At 42.2% G+C, this 17,606-nt stretch overlaps 1 protein-coding gene across 1 annotated transcript; it reads right to left on the reverse strand.

The window, feature by feature from the left end:
- Positions 1–15,026: 15,026 nt before the first annotated feature.
- LOC149314147 (olfactory receptor 5I1-like) lies at positions 15,027–15,983 on the reverse strand. Its single transcript, XM_089523382.1, has one exon. The coding sequence runs from the start codon at positions 15,981–15,983 to the stop codon at positions 15,027–15,029; it is 957 nt and encodes a 318-aa protein (XP_089379508.1).
- Between the last annotated feature and the right edge of the window lie 1,623 nt (positions 15,984–17,606).

Consider the following 17,606-nt stretch of genomic DNA (forward strand, 5'->3'; position numbering starts at 1 on the left):
ATTTGCTCCCTAGGTGAAATGATACCTCATGTCAAAAATCATGGAGTGTACACCATGATAAGAACAACCATATTTAATGCAAAATGTTATAATTCAAGGAAGAAGTGTGTGTGTTCTTGTGGGAATGGCTGATAAATATGGTTTTCCAACACTCCCTAAAGGAACTGCATGACATACAAATGTTTTTCTACTTAACTGACTTTCAACCATCTTTAATTGTTCCCTCCTTCCTCTTCTGGGTGAAACATATTTCAAAAGCTCTGGGGATCCTTTCCCAAGACCTAAAAGTTACTGCTAAATACTGTTGTTTCTGTAATAGCAAGCATAAAGCATCCAGAGTCAATTAAGGAAATGCATCCTCCTAACAGGTAAATCTTCTGTTTCTGACTTTTCATTAGAAATGGGATCATAACTTACTGTGCTTTATTGCAACCTTTTTATCTGTGTTTGGTCTGGGAGCTTAACTGAATACTCAAAATGTCTGGAAAGTAATTGTAAACCAGGTTCTTCATGCTGTGTCTTAATAAAACTGCCATTAGATTCTTAAACATGCTGGTAGGGAGTTAACAGAGACCTGAGCTACAATCTCCCCTTTTTATGTCAACAGTTTATTCCAGTGTAAGGTAGAAGGAAGATGGAGAGAATAACTTGGTACCCCATTGATTTATTTGCTTGCTTTCCTTTTTCTTTATTATATTTATACATCACATTGCTTTGAAGGAACAACTCAATCTATAAGGTAGGGTAGGTTTCCCAGTGGCACCTGCTGAGTTTTACAACTAAGTGGAGATTTGAATTTGAGTCCCTGCTGTCTTAATTTGACATTCTAACCAACTGATCATGACAGAGCATGACAGATGACATGGTGGGAAGACATATATAAAGGCTACACAATCTGTGTGGGCCTTTTGTAGCCACGAAGACTCCAAACTGCATGATACTTCAAAGACACAACTAACAGCTAAGCCTTTACCTCGCTTGAGACCATAAGAGTCAGGCTGCATCAGATTTATCTAATCCAACATTCTATGTGCACAGTTGCTGATCAATCATCTATGGAAAGTTCACCAGGAGCACATGAGTGCAATAGAGGTCTCCTCTGTATGCTCCCTAGGAACTGATATACAGAGGCATAATGCCTCTGATACTGGTGATGATATGTAGACATCTCAACTAGTAGCCAGGTGGTGACCCCATCCTTCACGATTTAATAAAATCCTATTCCCCTTTAAAGTAGTCTATGGGCCTGAACAGACAGGCCAAAATAAAGCTGCTTCGGGTCATTTAGGGGGTATGCTGTTTAAATGATGCATGCATCCTAAGAGGCGAGAAGCTGTGCCAAAGCTGCACTCCAGTCCTTAGGACTGAAATGTGCCTTTGGTGTGGCTTCCAGCCTCTTAGGATGAATGCATCATTTAAATAGCATACCTCAAAAGTGATCCGAAGCTGGTTTATTTTGACCTGTCTGTTTGGGCCCTAAGTTGGCAGTCATTACTCCATCTTGTGAAGTGAATTCTACAGTTTTATCTAGGTACTGTGTGGAGACGTTTTCCTTCTGTCTGTCTAGAATATTCCACCATTCAGCTTCAGTAAGTGACTGTGGTTTCTGGAATTATGAAGGAAGGAGTAAACATCTGCCTATCTACTTTCTTCACATTATGTATAAATATAATTTTATACTTTCTTTCTCTATTTCCTTTCCTTAGTAAACAACACATAATATGGTCTTTCCTAACAGAGGAGCATCTCTGATCCCTTGATACACCTTCTGTTTTACTCTAAAACGAATGCTGGTCATCTAATTTTGATTGATAATCTAATATGTGCATATCACTCTGGGGCTTGACAGACCTCCCTGAAAGGGCAGGCTGGAGCCTCCCGTTTTTCATCCTGAGGGACACCACAGCAGCCAAACCATGCGGCTTCCACAGCAAAAAGAACCCGCTGAAAGTGGGGTTTTTTTTTGCTGCACACAGCAGCAATTGTGTCAATGATGCAAGCACGGTGCCACAATGTGTGGATGTTGCACCATGCTTGCATCATCATGATGGCCCCCATTTAGATGGGAGTCCACCATGATGGCACCACCACCACACACTAGGGCTTGGAACTATGTGGTCGCTCTGCAATCCCTAGCCCTAAAATCGGCCCCAGACTGCCACTTTCCGGCAGTCTGTAACCGGGCCCTTGTCCCTAGCTATAGTCCCAATCTGGAAGGTAAAATAAGTGAATACTAGTGGCTTTAAAGAAACATCTATTTTGAGTTTCTCTGTGAAACCTCTAAGTTTCCTGACAGTTTGCAGTTATTCAGTACTCAGTTGGATCGGAAGATCACATCAGCACTTACTTAGCAATGACAAACAGTGGATTAGGCACTGGAGTGGTAGGAGATGAAGCACTCACTCATTTATCGCAAAACTCACACCGTAGCACATTATTGGAACCATGGTAACATTGAGTTGTGAAGTTGAAACACAAAAAGCGAATTCCTGCTTCCTCTCTCGGTCATTCCTCATTCTTTGCCCATAATTTTTAGCATGACTTTATAGTTTCTCTAACATTTAACAAAAATAAAGAAGTGTTTTAAAAACAGAGGAAGTAAGGGAGAAAAGGAATCTTGTAGGGCTTTCAAGAAGAACCAATATATTCATTTTAGTATGGGATTTCATAGATTAAAATCAATGACAAAATTCTGGACAGCAACAATTAATGTCCAGAACTAATTGAATCCCCCTCTTTTTATTATTTTTAAGTTGGATGCTCTTGCTTTTAGACAAACTTGAACCTTGACATCTCCTTTTCTAGCAATTCATCATTGCACTTAATGAATGGACATTTGATGACTGACAGATGAATTATGTGATTTAATATTAAAATACTGGATCTGAGATGCTTGAGTATGACAGTTTTATCTTTGGCTCATTTCAGCATGTATATTCTCATGTGATGTTGCAGTAAGCAAGAGATAAACATACTCTGGAAGAAGAAATAAAGAGCTGAAAACAGCTATAATACATGCAACTGAAAAATGTGCACAGACATACTTAGTCAATGGGAGAAAAGGATACAAAATTGCATACTATGGGAAAGGAGTATATATATAAATACAGAATTGCATACCAAATATGCATATGATTCCAAGCCAGAAGGATAAAAAGTGTCATAACCTGATGTGAACACAAGATGCAACAGGAAACACAAGTAGGATTTGGAGAAATACAATGAAATAAAAACTGAGAATTTCTCAGACTCATACTTTCTGTCTACCCATAATGAAAAATATTACCTCCTAGTCCTGTATAAAAAGCAAGCAGAGAAGACCCCTTGGAAATCCACATGGAAGGAGAACATCTATGTAGGGAAAAATATAGAGCATGGTCCTGTATCTGTGTTTGGTTTGCACATAAACAGCGCAACAGTGATAACTAGTTCCAGAACCATTAACAGAAGTATCCAAGGGACTAAACTATGCTTGACTTTAAAGAAACAGATAGTAGCTACAGTGGGCCCTTCTCTTATGTGGGGATCCAATCCGGATCCCTCTGTGTAAGGGGAAATCAGCATATGCACGTGCCCCATTAGTTCTTCAGGGGTGTGCGACGGGCTCTTCCGGCATAGCTTTCAGCGTATGCTGAAAGCAGGGTATGGTGTGCCCGGGTAAAACGTAGGCGCACTGTACATCTTTTTGTTGTTGTTGCTTTTTGATGTTGTAACCCACCTTGATTCCTTGTGAAAAGGTGGGCTATAAATAATAATAATAATAATAATAATAATAATAATAATAATAATTACAGTTGACCCTTCCTATACATGGATTTTTTAATACACAGATTCAAACATCCATGGTTTGAAAATATTTTTAAAAAAAGGATACGTTTCAAATATCAAACCTTGATTTTCCATTTTTTATAAGGGACACCATTTTGCTATGTCATTATATTTAATGGGACTTCAGCATCCCCGGATTTTGTTACCCACAGAGTATCTTGGAACCAAACCCCAGCATATAACAAGGGTCCACTGTATTATTAATTCTGGGGCAAGTGCAGGGGATTTAATAAGAATCCTATGAAGTGGACAAGCTTTAACTCTCCCCTCCTGTTCATGGTCTCAGTGTGAAAAAACCTTGCCACACTTGCAATTTACATTGTCCAAAAATTATCCAGTTGGGTCCACAGCAACTGGGACCATAGTAGAGAGCAACAGGTTATATTTCTATCTGCCGTCATATTAGGATCTTAAAAGGGGGTGGGGAGATGACAACTAACTATGTATTTAAATAACACATAGCTTAACCCAAATGCTTTCCCTATGTTCAGATGACTTCAGAGACTGTACTGTAGTGATATCCATGTTGTTATTATCTTCTGTCATGGAAAGGATCTGAGTTCTATCCTTTCACAGCATAAAGGTGTGTCAGATAAGCTGTCTGACGTAGCTAAGACTTGCATCTGACCTACAAGTTTACCAATCCAGCCCAGCTGTAAAAGAGTATACTCATGTGAATGTAAGAGCAACTAGTTTCTGGAACCTACTGTGATGGTGACATAAAGGTAACTCTATTCCATTTGTGACAGCATCATGGGCCTAACTCTTTTCCTCTTGTGGCAGCACCATGGGTCTTTGTTTTCCCACCACTTCCACCCATTTGTAACAATGTCACACCATCCAGCTTTCTCTTTTCCACAGATGGCAACCCAATGGGATTTTGTTCTCCCACCGCTGCCACCAATTTGTGACATGCACCTGTACTTTTCAAAATCGTTTCCGTATTAATTTGTGACACTACCAGCTATGTGTGATGGTCACTTTATTTTTCTTGTGTACACCAACTTATATGGGAAACTTAGGCGGGTTACAGACCGCCCATTTGGGGTGGGCTGTACCCGCCCCTTCCCCCGGTGTATCGGGGCCTCAGTGGCTAGAACGGCAGCCGCTGAGGCCCCAATCCGCCGCTTTTCAGGCTGCGGGAAAGTGGCAAAACGCCGCTTCCCCGCAGCCTGAAAAGGGGTGTCTCTGGGGCTTCAAGCCCCAAGGACACCCCGCGGTGGTGGGGAGGAGGAGAAAGGGGCTGCTTGGCCCCTTTCTCCTTTGGTCTGCTGGGCGCAGCCGTGTGAAGGCTGCGCCCAGCGGACCAAACCAGGAAGGAGCTCTGAAACGGAGCTCCTTCCTGTTCTGCGCTAAGGGCGCACCATGTGCCCTGGTGCAGAGTGAGGACGTCACGTCTGCACTGCCCCGTATAGAGGCAGTGCGGCCGTGATGTCCTCATGGCGGCGGCCGTGTGGAATGGCCGCTGCCATTTTGTGCGCACGGAGAGCGCACTAGGGTTAGGGGGGTGCGGAAGCACCGCCCCTTTCTAACCCTAGTACGCGCTCCGCGCGTACTAAAGTGCCCGTATGTAACGGGCCCTTTTCCCTATTTGTAAATGTCAGTAGGGTGGTTATTTATTCAAGTCTCAGACAAGCCTGTATGTGAACAATAATAAAACTTGTGTGCATAACTCCAAGTTCCACACATGTATGTTACCCACAGGATTCCAGCCAGAGTCTCAGGAGGTATAGAAAAATTTTTATTCCAAGAAACAGCCCAACAAATTTGCCCAGAAAATCTTTAAATGGTCTTCTTCAGGGACTGCTAAAAGACAGAGGAATGGCAATACACACATACATAATAGCATAAAATGAAGAGGTACAAAAATTATATGTGAATGTATGCCTCATGGTGAGTCACATAGAAAATAAAAATCTATTAAGAAATGAACACAACAATCCAGATTCAAAATCTATACTTATACCTTGGATGACTATACACAATGTGGAGCCATGTCACAAGGAGCTTTGCGCTATTGACCCATTGACCTATGAATAAAAGGCAAACGATGGGTGAGAGGAAGAAACTGGAGAGCTCATGGGGCATTACTTTCTTATATACGACAACCAGTCCTTCTTCTCCTTGAACAGGAGGCGAAAGATAGAAATGATGAAATGCAATGATACTATCTCAATTCATTTTCTCTTTACATGAAGTTAAATCTGCAAGTTTTTCAGCACAAAATGTCTTTGTAGAACACCATGAGATGTTTTATCTAATGCTACAATTAAAACTCAAGATTTAATCTTCTTTGACTGTAAGCCATGAGAGACCATTTGGAAAAGACAGTCTTCCATGTTGAAAGACCTCATGTCAGCATGCCTTAGGGGCTCTGAAATTTTTGGCCTAGTAACCGGTTTGATGTTCTACATCTCCATTAGTGCGCGCACATGTGTGTGTGTGTGTGTGTGTGTGTGTGTGTGTGTGTGTAACATGTTACTGGCCTCTGTAGATGGCACTTGTATGGTTATCATGAGGTATTTTAAAAGCATTCTACAAGCAAAGTTCTCAAAATAAACTGACCTCAGTTGTCTTGTTAGTCCAAACTAGAGAAGACTCACTGAATCAACTGTTGATGTGAGTCAACACTTACATAAATGTCATTGATTTCTTGAGTCTATTCAAGTCCTAACTTCTAATTGGATTCAGGGCACTGTGTTGTTATGTGTGCTGTTTTCTTGTGAATATATCCAAGACAATACCTGTGAACCATGAGGTGAACCTTGATACCACCACTGAAAACTCTCATCTGTCAGTCTTTTTGGAATTTGAAATAGTGTCCTTGAACAAAGGAGTATAGAGGAGATGGAGAAATTGTCCAAATTCCATGCAGGCAGAGATAGTCCGGCCAGAGAGAGGAGAAGGAGAGGAGCTGCTTGGCAGCCATTTTGAGACCGTGTGCTTGAGACCGTGTGCTCGTTGCTGAAGGGGAGGAGCTTCTGTGAGTCACATCTGTGAGTCACAAGGGGGCGGAGCTAGCAGACTAGCTTTATATACCAACTTCCAGAGCCTTCCAGAACAGTCCGGCCAGAGAGAGGAGAAGGAGAGGAGCTGCTTGGCAGACATTTTGAGACCGTGTGCTCGAGACCGTGTGCTCGTTGCTGAAGGGGAGGAGCTTCTGTGAGTCACATCTGTGAGTCACAAGGGGGCGGAGCTAGCAGACTAGCTTTATATACCAACTTCCAGAGCCTTCCAGAACAGTCCGGCCAGAGAGAGGAGAAGGAGAGGAGCTGCTTGGCAGCCATTTTGAGACCGTGTGCTCGAGACCGTGTGCTCGTTGCTGAAGGGGAGGAGCTTCTGTGAGTCACATCTGTGAGTCACAAGGGGGCGGAGCTAGCAGACTAGCTTTATATACCAACTTCCAGAGCCTTCCAGAACAGTCCGGCCAGAGAGAGGAGAAGGAGAGGAGCTGCTTGGCAGCCATTTTGAGACCGTGTGCTTGAGACCGTGTGCTCATTGCTGAAGGGGAGGAGCTTCTGTGAGTCACATCTGTGAGTCACAAGGGGGCGGAGCTAGCAGACTAGCTTTATATACCACCTTCCAGAGCCTTCCAGAACAGAATTTTCGTTTTCTTTAACTCAACAACTCTGCTCAAGTGGTATCAGGTTAGAATCGGATATTGAAACAGAACCTTCCCTTTAAGTGTAAGATAGCAGCCAGTACATTCCTTTAAAGAAGTATTCCCAGTAGATTGACTGTTATACTCATTACTAAAAAATTTGCAGTATGGACAACGAGGGATCTGCTGCAGTCACCTGCAACTCTTGTGGGATGTTTCTCTTCTTGCCTACAGAAGTGGAGAACTTCACATGCACCAAGTGCAAGTTGGTAGCACTCTTGGAGGAGAAAGTGCAGCAGCTGGAGTCCAGAGTAGCTACACTTCAGCAGATTAGGGAACAAGAGGATTTCCTGGACACAATAGAACTAACCATCTTGGATGAGTACCACGCAGAGGAAGATGCTAGGGTGGAAGAGGTCACTTGCCAAACAGAGGAGGCAGACAGCTGGAGGAATGTCACAAAGAGAAGTAAGCCAAGAAGGAATTGTTCAGGGAGCTTGCAGCTAGAGAATCGATTCCAAGCTCTTTCCCTTATCAAGGAGGATGAAGAAGAGCAGCATGGACAGACTTCAGGGACGGAGCAGGGGAGCCTGAGAGTCCCACCCGAGGGAACAGTCGCTGCTAAGCCTCGGAGGAGGCGTGTGGTCATAGTGGGGGACTCCTTGCTGAGGGGTACAGAAGCAGTGATTTGTAGGCCTGACAAGATGTCTCGAGAGGTGTGTTGTCTTCCAGGTGCAAAGATCCGTGATGTGACAGAGAGGCTGACAAGACTGGTCAAACCTACTGACCAATACCCCTTCCTTTTGGTCCACGTGGGAACTAATGATACTGCAAGACACAGCATTCAGAACATCAAAAGGGATTACGAGGCGCTTGGTAGGAAGCTGAAAGGAATGGATGTACAGGTTGTCATCTCGTCTCTTCTGCCAGTTGAAGGGCATGGTCCAGGAAGGGAGAGGAAAATAGCAGATGTGAACAACTGGCTTCGCAGATGGTGCCGCCGAGAAGGATTTGGATTCTTCGATCATGGGCTGCGGTTCCATGAGGAGGGACTTCTTGCAACAGACGGGTTGCATCTCACGCCAGTTGGAAGAAATGTTTTTGCCAACAGTCTCAAGAACTTGATCAGGAGAGCTTTAAACTGAGTTCCGAGGGGAAGGGAGACAATATTAAGGAAGGCGAAAGGGATGGCGAAAATAGTCAAACTGACACAGAGGAAACAAGGCAAACAGTGCAAGGACCCAACAGTGGGAGGCAAAAAAACTTGCACAGGCAGCAAGTAAAAGGGAACCATGGTCTGCGATGTCTCTACACTAATGCACAGAGCATGGGAAATAAGCAGGATGAACTCGAACTCCTAGTACAACAAAGCAAATATGATATAATAGGCATCACTGAAACCTGGTGGGATGAGTCTCATGATTGGAATGTGGAAATGGAGGGGTATAACCTTTTTAAGAGAAATAGGCCAAACAAGAAAGGAGGAGGAATAGCACTATATGTCAGAGATATTTACAACAGTGAAGAGATCCTGGACATCAATCATGGAAGCCAGGTGGAGAGCATCTGGATAAGAATCAAAGGGGAGGGAAACAACAAGGATGTTACAGTGGGAGTCTACTACAGACCCCCAAGTCAGACTGAGGAATTGGATGATGCCTTTCTAGAACAGATGACCACACACTCAGAAAGGAGAGATGTAGTAGTGATGGGTGACTTCAACTACCCTGATATTTGCTGGAAGTCAAACTCAGCAAAATCCTCAAGGTCTAGCAAATTCCTCACTTGCCTGGAAGACAATTTCATGGTCCAAAAGGTGGAAGAGGCAACAAGGGGGTCAGCTATTTTAGATCTGATCCTAACCAACAAGGATGACTTGGTTAATGGGGTGCAAGTGGTGGGATCATTAGGTGGAAGTGACCATGTTCTCCTGGAGTTTGTAATACAGTGGAAAGGAGAAGCCAGGCATAGTCAGACACGCATCCTAGACTTTAGGAGAGCGAATTTCAGTAAACTTAGAGAAGTATTGAGGGCGATTCCATGGTCAGAAATACTAAAAGATAAACGAGTTCAGGATGGATGGGAGTTTCTCAAAAGAGAGATACTGAAGGCACAATTTCAAACAGTTCCAGTGAGAAAGAAAAACGGGAGGTGTCTCAAGAAACCAGGATGGATGACTAAGGAACTTTCAACTGAGCTAAGTTTGAAACGGAACATGTATAAGAAATGGAAAAAGGGGGAAATCACAAAAAAGGAATTCAAAGAAATAGCAGGCATGTGTAGGGGTAAAGTCAGAAAAGCTAAAGCGCAGAATGAACTCAGGCTTGCTAGAGAGGTTAAGAACAATAAAAAGGGCTTTTTTGGATATGTCCGCAGCAAAAGGAAGAAGAAGGAAACGGTAGGGTCACTGCATGGAGAAGATGGCAAAATGCTAACAGAAGACAGAGAAAAGGCAGAATTACTCAACACCTTCTTTGCCTCAGTCTTCTCAGAAAAGGCAAAGGGTGCTCAACCTGAGGATAATGGAGCAGAGGACAGAATAGGGGAATTTCAGCACAGAATAAGTAAAGAGATAGTAGAGGAACACCTTATTAATCTAAATGAATTTAAGTCTCCGGGACCAGATGAACTCCATCCAAGGGTATTAAAAGAACTGGCAAATGTAATATCGGAGCCATTGGCAATAATCTTTGAAAACTCCTGGAGAACAGGAGAGATCCCAGCTGACTGGAGGAGGGCAAACGTTGTCCCCATCTTCAAAAAGGGGAAAAAAGAGGATCCCAACAATTATCGTCCAGTTAGTCTGACATCAGTTCTAGGAAAGATTCTGGAGCAGATCATTAAACAGAGAGTCTGTGAACATCTAGAAGGCAATGCCATAATCACAAAAAGTCAACATGGGTTTCAGAGAAACAAGTCATGCCAGACAAACCTAATCTCTTTCTTTGATAAAATTACCAGCTTGGTAGATGAAGGGAATGCTGTGGATATAGTATATCTTGATTTCAGTAAGGCCTTTGACAAGGTTTCCCATGACATTCTTGCAAACAAGCTTGTAAAATGTGGGCTAGACAAAGGAACTGTTAAATGGATTTGTAATTGGTTGACCGGCCGAACCCAAAGGGTGCTCAACAATGGCTCCTTTTCATCCTGGAGAGAAGTGACCAGTGGGGTCCCACAGGGCTCTGTCCTGGGCCCAGTGCTATTCAACATCTTTATCAATGACCTGGATGACAGGATTGGGAGCATACTTATCAAATTTGCAGATGACACCAAATTAGGAGGAATAGCTAATACCCCAGAGGACAGGATCAAGATTCAAAATGACCTGAATAGACTAGAAAGCTGGGCCAAAGCTAACAAAATGAAATTCAACACAGAGAAATGTAAGGTATTGCACTTAGGGCGGAAAAATAAAATGCACAGATATAGGATGGGTGACACCTGGCTGAATGAAACTACGTGTGAAAGGGATCTAGGAGTCCAAGTAGACCACAAGTTGAACATGAGTGAACAGTGTGATGCGGCAGCTAAAAAGGCCAATGCTATTTTAGGCTGCATCAATAGAAGTATAGTGTCTAGATCAAGAGAAGTAATAGTGCCACTGTATTCTGCTCTGGTCAGGCCCCACCTAGAATATTGTGTCCAGTTCTGGGCACCACAATTCAGAAAGGACATTGAGAAACTGGAGCGTGTCCAAAGGAGGGCGACAAAAATGGTGAAGGGTCTGGAAACCATGCCCTATGAGGAACGACTTAGGGAGCTGGGGATGTTTAGCCTGGAGAAAAGAAGGTTAAGAGGTGATATGATAGCCCTGTTTAAATATTTGAAAGGATGTCATATTGAAGAGGGAGCAAGCTTGTTCTCTGCTGCTCCAGAGAACAGGACCCGGAACAATGGATGCAAGCTACAGGAAAAGAGATTCCACCTGAACATTAGGAGGAACTTCCTGACAGTAAGGGCTGTTCGACAGTGGAATGCACTCCCTCGGAGGGTGATAGAGTCTCCTTCCTTGGAGGTCTTTAAACAGAGGCTGGATGGCCATCTGTCAGGGATACTTTGAATTGGATTTCCTGCATGGCAGGGGGTTGGACTGGATGGCCCTAGTGGTCTCTTCCAACTCTATGATTCTATGATTCTATGATTCTATATCTTACAGCCATAAAACAGAAAAGTTTTCTGAACATCCAGTGAAGAACCATGCAGGAAAATGTGAGATGTTTTTATTACACTGTTGATCCATGGTCCAAATACTGGGGTACCTCATCGTGGAATGCAGAGACAACCCCCTCCCAATCCAGACCACAGGCTGCTGGTGTTCTACTAACCTCTTCATCTTTAATACAAAAAATAAAATTAAATCCCAGAGAAAGTATTTGTAGAAATGTCAGAGCTTTATTTTAGAACTGAAAGGCATACAACAAGCTAGGCTAAAGAGGTTACAGTGTATTTAAATACAACACTGATGGTCTGTGATGTTCCTATAAAGCAGATGGTGTTCTGGTATGATTCAACTACGTTTTTGCAAAGGGCTATATGATCCTTTCTCCATCCCTTTCTCTGCTGAAATGCACCATTCATATCCAGCATAGAGATCTGGAAGATACCAACTTGGGTGAAGGGTGGGCTACATGAGTGTTCACCTGATGATGACCAAGCTACTAAGCTTTGCACAGTTGTGGGTTGTATATATGAAAAACAAAACACCACTGCAGAATTGTATTTGCTGCAACTTAGTTTCTTTGGATTCATGTTTTCTACACCTAACAGTGTCTTTATTTTAAATGATTGATGATACTCTCTGATAATGCTTCTCATTAATCCATCCATCTATCCATTTTTTTTGTTTGCAGAGGGAGGTAGTTATTTAAAGTTTAATTAACTCTTCTGAGGTTTATCACTAACTACTATCTGAAACAGCCTCTTGGCTTCAGGTGGCTGCTGGGACTCATAAAGGATAATTCCAATATTGGTGGAATTATGACAAGTGAACATGGAAACACAATTTTCATACAGTGATCCTTTGGGACAGTTAGCTATTCCCTGGTTCCCAGCTAAGAGCAGAACCCTATATGTCTTCTACCCATAGTCACAACCAGGACTCTAATCTATTTTTTTAAAGAAAGGTCTTGGTTTCAATAAGGCACTTCAAAGCCAGTTTAAACATATCATGGAGCCCTGGTGGCGCAGTGGTTAAATGCCTGTACTGCAGCCATTCACTCAAGACCACAAGGTTGCGAGTTCAAGACCAGCAAAAGGGCCCAAGCTCGACTCAGGCTTGCATCCTTCCGAGGTCGCTAAAATGAGTACCCAGACTGTTGGGGGCAAATTAGCTTACTTGCTAATTAGCTTACTTGCTGTTCACCGCTATGATCTTTGGAATAGCGGTATATAAATAAAACAAATTATTATTATTATTATTATAATCATGTCGAACAATTTTCTTTTTTCTTAGGCTAATTGTTCAGGTACACTGAAGAGGCTTAAAAGCAACCCTAGGAACATAGGACCAGTCCTAGTAGATCAGATCAACACACTACTGAGTGGAACATTCTGTTTATACATGCCCATGGGAAACCAATAACCAGGGCATTAGGTAAAATTACTCCTACCTCCAGCAACTAGAGGAATACATAAGATATCCAGAACTGAGCCCCATTCAGTTTGAAGGGGTTAAATTCAAGGTAAAGGGGTATTAGAATACATCCTTAAATGCCATGTTCTTTAAAAGTCCACCAACTCCACATTTTCAAGAACCAACAAATATTTCACCAATGATTTACAAACTCTAGGGCAAACATTTTATTCTAGTTAAGCTGTGAGCCATGTCTGTTGAACTTAGCTGCCACTGGAGATGGTGTCTTGTTTTCTACGCAAAGATGATATATGATGTTTCATCCTAGTTTCTCTATTCTCAAAGATTTTCTTGGAGGACATCAAGATGTGGAAATTACTTTGATGTCCATCTCTGGTTATCTGAGTTGCATGTATAGGATTGTGCCATCAGAAGAATCATAGAATCATAGAATCACAGAATCGTAGAGTTGGAAGAGACCACTAGGGCCATCCAGTCCAACCGCCTGCCATGCAGGAAATCCAAATCAAAACATCTGTTCAATGCATTTCATTAAATTTTGTGTGTGGTCAAAGTGTGTTCTTTGAGCTCCAGAAAATTTCATGCTGGAACTCAGATCAGCCTTAGCAAATATAAGCAACATCCAACAACTGGAGAGCCACATTCTGTCATTGCTGTCTTAGAAATTACTGTTAATAGGAATTAACAAATGATTCTGATGATGACAAATGGACAGAATGGGACAACTGTCTCTTCCCCCCTTTATAATATATTAAGTAATGATAATCCATAAAATATTACATACAATTGTTGAGACAGTTGTTAGGTCAAGGGAATCAGAATATTTGGAAATAGCATTATATGCATCAATACTTCAGAAGCACTTATGTCATCAATTTTGTTCTTGTCTTTTTCCAGATTGAGGAATCCAGGCAACCACAGCATTGCTCTTTCACACCTTGAGCCTAAACAAAAGCTTCCTCCATTAGAGCCTGGAGCACTGACTAGAAGTGGGGGAAAGTGCCACAAAAAGGAGTATCATGGCAGTATTAAAAAAAGAAAAGAAAACACACCTGTTTTGGTATTAATCCTACTTCACTCCAGTTTGTTGTTTGCATTAGCACCAATTTAGATTGACACATCCTCCCAAACCCTTAGTTTTTGGGATTACCAGGTGTGATGGATTAGTACATCTAAGGCTTAAGCTTCCCTTCTTCTGTAAATTATCCTTCAGCAAGCAGAATACTGCTGAGAATGATATAATCATTTTGAAACTACAAATATACAATGTGCTGAATTATCACTCAGACCTGATAGAAGCGTGTTGCTATTCTCTTTTCCCTGTGCAGTTCATTGAATAAGATGACATTTTGCTGACAGAGAAATAATCACTAGGAATGTCTGTGTGGAATATGCCTTTGCCTGGCATATTTCCTAAATATTTTAACAGGACGAGGAAGTTAGATACCTCATTTGAATTAATTTATGTTGGAGCAAAACCCTGGCACAACCAGTGGCTTCATTACTGAGGAGCAGTGACTCCATCCTCAGCTTTCGTGGCTACCTCCTTCATAGATCCTCCAGGTGTTAAATTCTCCTCCAGGTATTACAGAAGATAGCCAGGTGCTGAACCCTATTTCTCTCCACAGGTTCATCGTCTGGAGACCCTGCAAAGGAGGCTGGCATTAAAATTGAGGCTAGAGTCACCAACCCATAACACCAATCAGGACAGTGACAAAGCAGTCACATTTGATGACACTGGTTCTGAAAGAGAATCAATGACATTTTTCTTCTGACAGGCTGCATGATTCTATGAGCCTGTTTAAAAAAAAAACTGTACTGTGTACATTTCTCTAGATTTGGTATAAAGATACAATGAATGTAAACTGTTTGCGCCTTCATTTGTTCTTGTGGGGTTTTTTGATGTGTGTATGTGTGTGTCTGAGAGTGTGACATTTCCGTTCACATGTCTTTTTCCTTCTACATCTTTCCATCTTCCTTTGATCAAGAGATTCATTAGTGTTAATGAGCAAAGACTTTAGTGTCTATTGATCTCCATAATGCATCTTTCACATCTTTGTTCCTCAGGCTGTAGATGAGGGGATTTAGCACAGGGACAATGACAGTATAAAAGACAGAGATGTATTTGTCTGATGTGGGGGAATACCAGGAGCTGGGGCGGGAATAGATGAAGAGGAGAGTGCCCTCATAGATGATGACAGAGGTCAAGTGGGAGGCACAGGTGGAAAATGTCTTCCTTCTTGCTGCTGCAGAGTGCATCTTCAGGACAGAAGCGACAATGAGAACATAGGAGATGACAATGATGATGGAGGACATGATTTCTACTGAGCTCCCATAAGTATAGAGCAGGAGCTCATTAAGGGATGTGTCTGAACAGGAGAGCTTCAGGAGCAATGGAAGATCACAGAAGAAGTGGTTGATGACATTTGGCCCACAGAAAGATAGCCTGAAGGCAAAGCAAGTGTGGACCAGGGCACTCAGCGTACCACCAAGATAAGAGAACATAACCAGTGTGAGACGGACTCTTTGGGACATAACAGAGGTATAAAGTAGTGGGTTACAGATGGCTACATACCGATCATATGCCATAGTAGCAAGGATGAAAGACTCTGTGTCAGCAAAAGTACAGAAGAAATAAAACTGCAGCCCACACCCAGCGTAGGAGATGTTCTTTTTCATTGCCAAGAAATTGACAAGCATCTTTGGGACAATCACAGTGCAATAGCAGAGATCAACCAATGACAGATTGCTAAGGAAGAAATACATAGGGGTGTGGAGCTGGGGGCTGGTTCTGATTAGAACCATCAGCCCAATATTACCCAGCAGAACCATGCTGTAGAGTAACAAGAATACCATAAATAAGACGATCTGAAGTGCTGGGCTGGTGACAAACCCCAAAAGAACAAAGTGAGTCACAGTGGTTTTATTGCCGTCTGGCATCCCTTCCCAATGTCTCATTTACCAAAGACAGGCAGACACAGGGCTGTCGAGTTCAGTGTGGTTTGGCAAAGAAAGCTGGTAGGCTTCGTAATGAACAGAGCAGAGAATAAATCAATAGAAAGTATTTATAAACAGGTGAGACCTCGGTATCTACTGGGGTTGATTCCAGGACCTCTCGTGGATATCTACATCCATGGATGCTCAGGTCCCATAATATATAATGGTATAGTATACTGGAGTCCTGTATATAAAATGACAAAATCAAGGCTGGCTTATTGGATTTCTTTTGGTGTGAATATTTTGGAATATTCAATTGTTCAATATTCATATATTCAAAGTGGTTGGTTGACTTTGTAGATGCAGAATCTGTAGATATGGAGGGCTGACTGCATTGATGGGGAAAAAGAGATCAACAGTGATGACAGGGAAGTAATGGCAGATGCAAATCAGAAACAAATGCTTTTAGTATGCCCAGTGAGCAATTTATCAGGCAATAGAAATCAGTCACTGAAATCATATCTACCAGCCAGTATCAGGAAATGATATGGGCAGACCATTACTTCTATATGTGGAGTCGAAGGCTTTCATGGCCAGCATCCATAGTTTTTTGTGGGTTTTTCGGGCTATGTGGCCATGTTCTAGAAGAGTTTGTTTCTGATGTTTCACCAGCATCTGTGACTGGCATCTTTAGAGAATGAAGATGCCAGCCACAGATGCTGGCAAAACATCAGAAAGAAACTCTGCTAGAACATGGCCACATAGCCCGAAAAACCCACAAAAAAACATTACTTCTATACATTCCTCTTATCCATTAGTGGTTGGTGGTTTCCATGTTAATGCATCAGTGAATCTGCATTGGCTTTTAGCTCAAAATTTTGTGGGAGCTACCCAAGGTAATGAACTGACTTTGAGAGTTGGGTTAAACATCTTTTTATTTTTCCCTTAAATTTCAGATTTACTCCAAAACCTGGAGTAGATTCATTGTCTTAGTGGCATAAAGGCCACCAGCCACCGTTACCCCACTGACCTGGAAATAATTTTTAATTGAGTTCATTTTTGAATTGTTTACATATTAAATCACTCACCGCTCTTCTGCCACTGGTCTTCATTCTGAGGACAGTGTCTGAAGCAATCTGTATGGGGTCTGCCTCCTTTCTAATTTCTGTTCAACACAGTGAATTCTTTAATGCTCTAAGTGGAATAGTTAAATGTTATCCAGTGCAAATACCATTCCTTTCTCCAGCTATTATTTTCTTGCCTCTATTTGAAACAAGAATCAATTAAAGCATAATTAAAGAATAGGAGGCTTTCATGAGCTTCCTTTTGATGTGTCTAGGCGGGATTTACTTCACTGGGATTTTACTGCACAGACCAGACAGATAAAGAGCTTCTATGTATCTGTTCACATTCTGTGAGCCTCCATCCTATGCACAGCTCTTAGAAATATTCCCATTCAACAGAGGCTTACTCACAAGTAAAAGTATACAAGTTTGTAAACATACTGATAATCAGTGACATACATAACTGATCTGTGGGGAAAAATATTTTTCTATGGAACATAGCAATGGTTAGTAGCCTAATTGAAGGACAGCAATATTATTGGCCAGATTTGGGGCTTACCTTATGGGGTGCTCAGCTGGG

Source organism: Sceloporus occidentalis, unplaced genomic scaffold (assembly GCF_023333645.1).
Source record: "Sceloporus occidentalis isolate IW3139 unplaced genomic scaffold, rSceOcc1.0.p SCAF_4, whole genome shotgun sequence".
NCBI classification, from domain to species: Eukaryota; Metazoa; Chordata; class Lepidosauria; order Squamata; family Phrynosomatidae; genus Sceloporus; species Sceloporus occidentalis.

Bases quoted from the DNA above. Each gene is read 5' to 3' on its own strand.
- LOC149314147 (XM_089523382.1), bottom strand. From the start codon at position 15,983: ATGAGACATTGGGAAGGGATGCCAGACGGCAATAAAACCACTGTGACT.